The 9,947-nt window shown below is 40.4% G+C and overlaps 1 protein-coding gene across 1 annotated transcript; it reads left to right on the top strand.

Moving 5' to 3' along the window:
* The first annotated feature begins 1,900 nt into the window (after positions 1-1,900).
* Positions 1,901-9,536, top strand: si:ch211-251b21.1 (uncharacterized protein LOC571720 homolog). Its single transcript, XM_057326870.1, has 10 exons — positions 1,901-1,936; positions 2,108-2,172; positions 4,245-4,276; positions 4,361-4,540; positions 4,639-4,865; positions 6,593-6,690; positions 7,079-7,296; positions 7,554-7,773; positions 7,897-8,141; positions 8,908-9,536. Exons 2-10 carry the CDS (start codon positions 2,112-2,114, stop codon positions 8,995-8,997), a joined length of 1,371 nt encoding a protein of 456 aa, XP_057182853.1. The 5' UTR covers positions 1,901-1,936; positions 2,108-2,111; the 3' UTR covers positions 8,998-9,536.
* The last annotated feature ends 411 nt before the right edge of the window (positions 9,537-9,947 follow it).

The following is a 9,947-nucleotide window of genomic DNA, read 5'->3' as shown; positions in this document are numbered from 1 at the left end:
CACCGTCCATGACGGCCGTCGGTACAAGCCTCTCAGGGTATGCTACTAAGTACTGATCCCACTGGAAGATTATGTCTTGCAGTAGCGCTCACTTGTGACTCGCTAGTCCAGTCAGTGTTGCTCTGCTTGAGGTCGTGATACGGCTCAGCGCTGTGGCGTGTAAAGATAGGTCCCCAGTCTGTCTCTCAACACAACGTCGAGAGACCGACTAAAGGGGAACGTCTCGGTTACGACCGTAACCTCCGTTCCCTGATGGAGGATCTTGAGAACCTATCATCTCCGAGAGGAATTTAAAACACCAATGGGTGTTTTAAATCAGGGTACGGAGGTTACAGTCGTAACCGAGACATTTTCAACACTGATGTGTCATGCACTTCCTCAATTACTGACTTTGTTTATTTCTAACCAAATGTTTTTTAACTAAAATATTTATTTCCCATAAAGTTTAATGAAAGTCAAACCAATGATGACCTTTGACCTTTTGATGACTCATTTTCAGCTATACTAAATATCCACTTCTATTTGATATTATTGACCTTTTCGTTTCAGGAAATCTATTTTATTTAGTAAGTCTAAACAACACTTTAATTCAGGCTCATTTGATCATTTTGTCTTCATTATACTAGTTTAAAAAAAATATTAAATAACTTTTAAGACTGATTAAAAATATTCTGCTCTTAATAGTACAGATTGTGTGTTAATGGTTCATGTACCTATAGCCATTGGCCTACATCAGAATTACATTATAAAATAACTGCAGTTAGAGGAGACAGTAAAGAAAGTTTTAACATTTACAAGAACATAGTAAAGTTGAGCTGAGAGAAAGACCACTGACGCTCCACCAGGTTTCTGGATCTTAGATGTAGTGAAATATTTAAGATACGGGTGACACTGTTGATGTTTCTGTTCACGGAGAGAGAGAGAGAGAGAGAGAGAGAGAGAGAGAGAGAGAGAGCACGCGGCTTCTGTCTGTCTGGAGATGTACGTGGTCTCCTGTGGTGTAATTCATTTGCCTTCACCCTCTCCCACCTTTCTGCTCTCACACACAGGACTCCCGTTGAGCAAAAATGTCATGGAATACAGCCATGCCCTACACTTGATGCCCAATTACTCCGCAGACCAAAACACGGTTACAAGATCTTCTGTCCGTGTGTTTTAGTTTTTAACTGATAAAAGTTTCAAACATAGGCCCACTTGCTTTAACCCCGGGTTAGCACCAACACAGCACGAGTGACAATAGAAGCCGTTGTCGGTCACTTCTGACTGATGTGTCGGATAAAAGCTTGGGAATGCGAGTGCTTGGGTTACCAAGACTACGGCGGCTGGTGAGAGGAGCATAGCCGAATCCTTCCACGGCTACAAACCGCCTCAGGATTTACATGACTCTTTGAGTGACAGAGATTGTAGGCTCTTGTCTCTGGGACAAAAGTTCACTTCATTAGAATTCGAGGGGCACAGCCGCTCACTCTGGATGCGTATTTATCACGGTGGGTTAGTTTCACTGCAGCTTTTTCAAGTTCAACTTCAAACTATTTTAGCTTGTCTGTGGAGCCATCCTGCAGAGGTTGAAAGCCTTCAATGTGCCGTGTCGGGCTCCATTCTCTGAGGTTATAAATGACCATTATGGCGAGCCATAAAATCAGCAGACTTTTCTTTCGGCATCTGCAGAGAATCACGTCGGCGTTGATTTACGCCATCAAATCCCATGCTTGCAGCATCACATGCCTGATATTATAAGTCCAAGTTTCAGTCCCCCTCATTTATCCCGCCTACCCACAAATCCCTGCGGATCTCTCTTGTGGTCAGGCATGACCACCTCCTTTCTCTTGTTCTGCTCTCTGATTGGCTGCTGTCAGACTCTTGAGTCTATGTTCAGGCATTATATAGTCCGCTACTTCAGACATTGAGCAATAACACGAGGCTGAGCACTCTTTGGGTAAGACGACTTAATTCATACCTGCTGCTGGGTGAAGAAAATGATATTTGTATGCACATTTAAAAAAGAAAGCATAACATTATTTCTATTAGATCTATATTTTTTAAATATGTAGATGTTTAGATGGATGGATATATGTGTGAATATGTGAATATTTTCTCTCATCTGCAGTAAAATGGCTCCATTAGGACTCATAATGTTCTCATCGGTGCTGCTGGCTGGAGTCTGGGCTGCAGGTAAACTCTTTTCATCTTTCTCAATGCGTGATCAATATTAGTATCATTATTACTATTATTAATAGTATATTCTTCTTCTTTTTTTATTAGCTGTATGAATGAACTCATGAAAGAGGCTCAAAGTTTAAATAGAAGTTTATTTTTGTTATTTTACTGTTACTAAAACCAATAAAAATCTAAATCTTCTCTAAAAGTGATTTTAAATCATCAAACCGGGGTCTTAAATCAATTCCTGAAAAGAAGAAATGGAATATTGAATATGCATTAATTATGTGGCACAGTTTCTATGGGTGCATGGCTGTTGTTGTTTTATGCGTTTGCTATGAAGCCTCGTTTTTATTCTATTCCTTTGAACTATTTTGCTAATTCTCTTTATTCAACATCAAATAGATTTGCCACATGTGCAGATGCAGTATTAGCAGATGAATTGTCTTGATAAGTGTTGTGTCATCTCAATCTTCAGCTGGATTTGATGTGATCCAGCAGAACCCATGCCATGTTTACATCACACACGTTCACAACCATTTTAACTTAACTCTTAACATCTTAAAAACGCAACACAGCATTCATCTACATGTGCTCATACAGCACCTATGAAAAAACATTCCGATGTTTCATGTTTGTATGACAAACATAGCGCATACAAACATAGCGCTCTAAAACAAAACGCTAGTAAAAAAGTGTCCTTAAATACGGACTGCTATATGGGTCCATAAGCGTGCCGTCTGAGAGTCAATATAAGTCTGAGACGACACGTTTCACACGCTGGCGCTGTGTCTGGGCATCCAGCCTGGCAATGAAAACCCCTGGCATGAGTGTGATGAATCAATTAGACGCTGTTAACTCGTGACGTGATTTCATTTCTGTTTTCCATGAATGGATGAGTGAGTGGTGTCAGCGATACGCTGTGATGCTGATGGAGACACGCTGCGTGTCAACACACAACACATTCTCACCGCAAACACAGAACTCGTTTCATTCTTTATCTGTCGTTTCCTCAAGGAACATGAAACAATAAGATACTTATTTTTTAAGGAAAGGATCTGTTCATGAGTTAAAAACACACACACAGATGAATCTGTCAGGATATCTGCTCTGAATAAACAACAACATGAAAAGAATAAAGAGCAGGACTTGTAGATGATTTGTGAGACAAGCGCAGGGCACTTTCCCATCGCTCTGTAAACAGCCTCTCTTTAGAAAGTCGCTGGAAGTTTCTCAGACTCTCAGCGCATGGGTTCTGCCGCGGGAGGCCATGAGCTTTTGTTCTTCTTCAGCTCTCAGTGCTTGAAGTCTCAATCGGTCAAAGTAAGATTAGTGGCCGTGAGAGGACCGTAACGCCAGAGAGCCATCGCACAAGTGCCGCATTGTCTGTGTCTGCTACATTTGGGAATATGAGTGTGTGTTTGAAGGAGATCTCAGCATGAAGGGACGCTTCATTAGCAGACAGGAATCCCTCATTCAACAACTGGACCAACCCTCAGAGTTTAAGAACATCATCCTCATTTTCAATGCATGCATTTGGCAGACGCCTTAATCCAATGCGATTTACACTATACATTTGTTACTGAGTATGTGCAATCCCTGGAACCACTGCGCTACAGGAAAATGACGGAACCATTAGCTGTGCTGTCACAACTCCTGACTTCTGTCTGACGGGTCTTAAAACACACAAACTGCCATAAACTAACACACGTGTGTGACAACAACATATTATTGACATGTGTTTTTCTTTATTCTTCCGGTTGTTCAAATCTGGCCTACTGTGAAAGTTATGGAATGCCGTTATGGTTTATTTGTTGATATTCAGTCGCCAGAGGAAAATGGCTGGTTCTGTAAATAGTTTTTGCACACAAACGAACGAAAATTGGAGATGTACTTTTTGTTTGTTTTTATGTGTAGCACTTGGCTTATCAAGGTATATCCATTTGAACCGTATGTGTTGCCATAAAGTAAAGACCAATGAAATTTGAATCAAACTGTCATATAACTATCAATGCCAAACCAAAGCTTTGATTGCTTCAGTAAAAGATTCTGATAACAAACTGAATCAAGTTGTGTTTTGTTGTCAGGACCAAAAACATTGAAGGTGACATCGATCAAGGTGAGTGAAATGAATTACACAAGGACAGCTCACCTGTCAAAACTTCCGACATTATCCTGATGTTTTCCTCATGGCTCCGTTCAGGAAGAACCGTACGCGATGTCTAAAGGCTCTGAGCTGGAGGGCTTCTGTATTGACCTGCTCTCAGCCCTCTCAAAGAAACTGGACTTTAAGTACAGCATTCAGCTGGTGAAGGACGGTCGGTACGGTGCGATGGATGACAGAGGACAGTGGAGCGGAATGATCGGAGAGGTCATCCGAGGGGTTGGTGTCACACATCTGTGCTCACGTCATCCTTCATCACACTCTAATCACACGCCGATCAAACCTTTGTGTTTGTGTTTGTGTGTGTGTGTGTGCAGGAGGCAGATATAGCTGTGGCACCGCTCACTGTTATAGCTAAACGTGAGATGGCCGTGGACATGAGCAAACCCTTCATGCAGACGGGCCTCAGCTTCATCCTGAGGAAAGATCTGCTCTCAGAAGACTCACAGTTTCTCAGTCTTCTCAAGCTCTTCTCCACTGACATGTGGATGGGTGTACTGGTCGCTTACCTCCTCACCTCTGTCTGTATCTTCTTAGTGGCAAGGTGAGATAGACTTCACGTGCTGAGAAAATACAGTGATGCACGTCATGAGGCACTTATATCACATTTATTCTTCAGGGCCGACCCAAGCCTTTCTGGGGCCCTAAGCAGAATTTTATTTGGGGGCCCCAAGGTTTTATTTTAAAGCCGTTTTAGTGTGAGAATGATTGAATGATTTTTCTTATCTTTGGCAAGTGCATTTATTTGATAACCATGAAATTAATTGACATTATGCACACATTTATTCTTAATCTTATCCCTTATAAAATACTTGTGCGAAAATAACAAACTTTTTAAGAGATAAACACATAAGAAAATGGTGGGTACAGCCCTGCATGAGAAAATGAACGTGTATCGTGAATATATCACAAATATATATACATAAATCGCGCATATGTAAAGGATAATCCATGGCTTGCTGTGCATTAAAGGACCCGACGCGAAGCCTCTGCAAGTGCATTAATGAATGCAGCTCAATACGGCCGCTCTAGCGAAGGAAGTCCCGCCATCCAGTAAAATGAGCCAATCCTCAATCAGTAAAGACTGAGGGTTCTCTGGGGCGGGGCTCTCGTGAGGCGCTTGCCAGCCTGTGCGCAGGTGCAGTAGATGAGGCGACATCGGAAAAGTTGATTTTTAGCCTAATTTAAGTTTAGCAAAACAAAGTTATGAGACAGTTCATGCCATGGTTTATTATTGATCAGAAATCTGCTGTTTAATTGTGTTTTTTGCCAGCGATTTTACAAATATCTGCCTTCCCCCATTCAAGTAGATAGGACTGTGGACTTGCTCTGATGTAAATAACTGCCCAGAGGTGTTCAAACATGGCCGCCGAGTGGCACGACTTCAGTAAACAGACTTTGCTGGAACTACCTGTGCATTAAACGGTTTTAATGCAGACCTTCCAGCCAATCAGAATCCAGTATTCAAAAAGACCATGGTATATATATATATATATATATATATATATATATATATATTAGAGCTGTTAAACTATTAATTGTGATTAATCGCATCCAGAATAAAAGTTTGTGTACTGTGCATATTAATATTGTATTTTTAAACACAGAATACATACAAGTATACATATTTAGGAGATATTTATATTTATTTATCATTTGCGTTATATATAAATGTTTAATTTTTAAGTTTGTTTATTTTTCTTAAATATGTGCATGTATGTGTATGATTTTATACATGCGTAGCTGGCAGACTAATATGCTAATTTGTCCCATGGCGTGACAGCAAAAATGTAGAAAAAAACTTACAATCAAGATAAATCTCTTTTATGCTATTTTATATGATGAATATATATATTAAGAATATAAAAGAATGTAATTTAACCGTTTTTTTCCATAGGACACATGTACGATTTATTCGTCAACTATCCATATTCAACATTAATATGCACAGTACACAGTATATTATGTAAACACCAACTTTTATAAATAAACAAACAAACATGATAAAATATATAAATCAATCATATGAAGCTGTCAATATCATAGTTCGTGTGCTCTTGGGGGCCCTCTGGTGGTCACGGCGGCCCTGAGCAGCTGTGTAAAATTCCCTATACTGTTCTGTATTCTATAATCTACATTCGCTTGACTATTTTAACATGTTTTTATATACAGCATCTACATGATATGACCTAAGGTATTATTACCATAGTATTACTGTATGTCGAAGAAAAGCAGTTGATACTGTAGTAATGCCTCATGAATGTTTTTCAGGATTAGTCCGTGTGAATGGGAGCAACCAGAGAAAGAGCAGAATTCATTTACACTCTCTCACAGTTTTTGGTATACTGTTGGAGCGCTGACTCTTCAGGGTAACACTTCTCACAAACACTTCACACAGAGAAAACAAACAGCTCGTTTACATCAGAACTGCAGATAGTCATCAACTGATGCTCATCATTTAGAGATGTTGGAGATCACATTTTAGTAAAGATATATCTTTCTAATCAGTGTGCGTGCGTCCGAGTGTGTGTGTGTGTGCGCGCGCACAATTAATCCAAAATGATACAAATCTACAGTAATGAAGTGTTAAAAACATCGGTAATCTTATATATTATAATGATTTATAAAGTGAGCTGATGGCTCTGATTTTGTGGGAAATGTAGTGTGACATCTTTGACTTCAACATACAGTAGTTCAAGATAAGTACATCAAATGTCATTAGATGAGTTGATTTTGAAAGAAAGAAATGTGTTGTAGGTGCGGGTCCTCACCCCAGGGCTCTCTCGGGACGGGTCATCACCGCCATCTGGTGGCTCTTCTCATTGGTGCTGTTGGCCTCTTTCTTCGCCAGTCTCAGCTCATGGCTTCATTCAGACAGCCAAGAGCTGTCCATCAAGAGCTTTGAAGACCTCGCCAACCAAAACGTCGTGGAGTACGGCACCATTAAAGATTCCTCCTCTATGAGCTTCTTCAAGGTAAAGCACAACCGCTGTGGCCAAACCTCACCTTCAGCTTCTAGTGTTGGCTCGAGAGTACTCTTTAAAGGGCACACTTTAGTGTGTGTGTGTGTGTGTGTGTGTGGATTTGAGAAGAATAGTTTTCATCAGAAATAGTATGTTGATAATAAACCACATGAAAAATATACTTTATAGTTGAAACCGAGAGAAACGTGGCATGTAATGAGTTGTTTGGAGTGTAGCGTACTGTGTCTGTTATCTGTTTGTGCGCACAGAACTCAAACAACCCCACGCACCGCCGAATCTACGAGCACATGCAGAAAGCTCAGAGTTATTCCCTCAACGCAGACGAAGGCTTCCGTAAGGCTCAGAAAGGAAGCTACGCCTTCATCGGCGAGTCTGTGTCTCTGGACCTGGCCGTGGCCAGATACTGTAACCTCACACGAGCCCCTGAAATCATCGGCATGAGAGGATACAGCATCGCCGCTCCGCTAGGTACACAACCACAGTCCTCCTCACACAAACAACAAAGGAACTCCCATCATCAGACTTCACCATCAGTGTGTGTGTGTGTGTGTGTGTGTGTGTGTGTGTGTGTGTGTGTGTGTGTGTCGTCAGGTTCTCCTCTGATGAAGAATCTGAGTGTTGCTATTCTCAGTCTCAGTGAATCGGGCGAGCTGGATTATTTGCGCAGTAAGTGGTGGGCGAGCAGTTGTGTGGCTCGGGACGGTAAGAGCGCTCCGCTGAAGGCCGGCAGTCTGAAGGGAATCTTCTTGTTACTGGCACTGGGTCTGGGTCTGGGGCTTTTCATTGCTCTCATGGAACTGGCCACCAAATCACGCAGCGTCGCTAAATCTCAGCAGGTCAGACCATGACACTCGCTCTATACCCCACACCAGATATAAATAATGCAGTACTGCCGTACGCTGGAAAAACAAGCATTTCAAGTCAAAGAGAAAACTGAGACATTTATGAGACGGTATCACCGTTTCATATCGCAATAATTGAAAAGGACTTTTCTCACGGTTTACCGAAAAATTTGAAACGATTTGAATAATAATTCTATATAAAAATGGGAAGAATTATAAATAAAGTAAACAAAATGTTTTAAAAGAACACAACGAAGAACATATTCTTATCTGAAGATATTGGCCGAGCACGTTTAAATCCGGATTAAAAGGTTTGCCATCACTTTTATTAGAACAGATGTTTTTATTCTGCTCGTGTAACGTAAAGAAGCTCATGTGCATTCTAGTCACAGTGTTTCATAGCACGCACAGTCACAATATTAATGCTGGTCATTATTTCCACATTTTGGGGCGGTTTCTTGGACAGCTTAAACCAGGACTAGGCCTCGGTTAAATTAGGATATTGAAGTCGTTTTTGAAAACATACTTTACAAAAAAACATTACTGGAGTGCATCTTGAGACAAAACAATCGCACTGATATATTTTAAGATAAGTCAGTGCAAGTTGCTTTCAATGAAGACACCTCTAACATTTAAGTTAGTCTGGGAAAGCGTCCCCCATTGTGTTATTGAAAAAAGTCCAAATACAGTAGATATGTTCGACTAGCACAACATGCAAAAGGTAGTGATGAAAGTGTGTTGTTGTGTGGTTGTGAAACAGAAATCCTGCTGCTCTGTGCTGTCGGCTGAACTCAGTCAACGCTTCAGAGGTGGAGACGTCACATCAGCCGAAGAGAAGAGCAAAGCTTAAAGCGCAGCGACACACACACACACACACACACACGTATTCATCTCAACATCACCACCACACACACGTTCACATCCACATCGCTCAATAAATAACAAGTCACAATCAAAAGAGAAACACAAGGTATGACGTTTTGCTTGAAAACAGAAACCATCAGGTTCTCCATATACAGTATATATTTTGGATGACCTGTGGACCCTGATGAAGGCCGACTGGTGTTTTTAATACGTAGGCCTGAAAATAAACATAATATTCAAGCATTTCATTAGCAGCCAAGAGCTGTCAGTACACCTTAATAAACATGTTTAACAGCTCAATGACATAATATTTGTGTTTAGTTGTAGTGGAGCAGATTTCAATTGACATTCAACCTGTTTCTTTTGGGGTTTGTGGCGTTTTTGTAATAGCAGAACAATGTGTGTTAAGTTTCCATAGATGACTAAACTGTAGTTTAAGAGAGGATTTGAATCTCGTGTCTACTGTGTAAATCCACACCCTGATGTTATTGTGCCCTTAAAGAATTAAATATAACGCTGAAAGATGCCGTTTGCATGTGTAAGTGGTGTTTGTTTTTTTTCATTTATGTACACTCATTGTTTAACACCTTTTGGGCTTCTTATATACAGTATTTACTAATATAACGCCATATACTCTTATATATATATATATATATATATAATCTAGATTAGGTTTGTGACATATTTTCTCTGTTATATATGAGCTGTGTTTGTCATTAACCTCTTGTGAAGTTTCAGTATTTTACTAGATGTTGCATTAACCGTTTGTGTTTTACAAAGAAACCCAACACTTCGCACAGAATCTGCATTTATTTTGAGGTGTGAAATTCAAAGAACTCATTGTTTTGTTGTTGATGTGGATGAGATGTGTTGTGGTTTTCCCACGTCAAGCTGAATCGCTATTATGTTTTTTTTCTGGCAAACTTTCACATGGTT

This window comes from Triplophysa rosa, unplaced genomic scaffold (assembly GCF_024868665.1).
Source record: "Triplophysa rosa unplaced genomic scaffold, Trosa_1v2 scaffold139_ERROPOS793776, whole genome shotgun sequence".
NCBI lineage: Eukaryota > Metazoa > Chordata > Actinopteri > Cypriniformes > Nemacheilidae > Triplophysa > Triplophysa rosa.
Note: the sequence above shows the minus strand (reverse complement) of the source record. Positions and strands in the feature narration are given on the sequence as shown.

What these genes read in the sequence shown, in the direction of transcription:
- si:ch211-251b21.1 (XM_057326870.1), top strand. Translation starts at nt 2,112, where the DNA reads ATGGCTCCATTAGGACTCATAATGTTCTCATCGGTGCTGCTGGCTGGA. An exon ending in GGCTGGAGTCTGGGCTGCAG is followed by an intron (nt 2,173 to 4,244) that starts GTAAACTCTTTT and finishes TTTTGTTGTCAG; the next exon opens with GACCAAAAACATTGAAGGTG. An exon ending in TGGAGCGCTGACTCTTCAGG is followed by an intron (nt 6,691 to 7,078) that starts GTAACACTTCTC and finishes AATGTGTTGTAG; the next exon opens with GTGCGGGTCCTCACCCCAGG.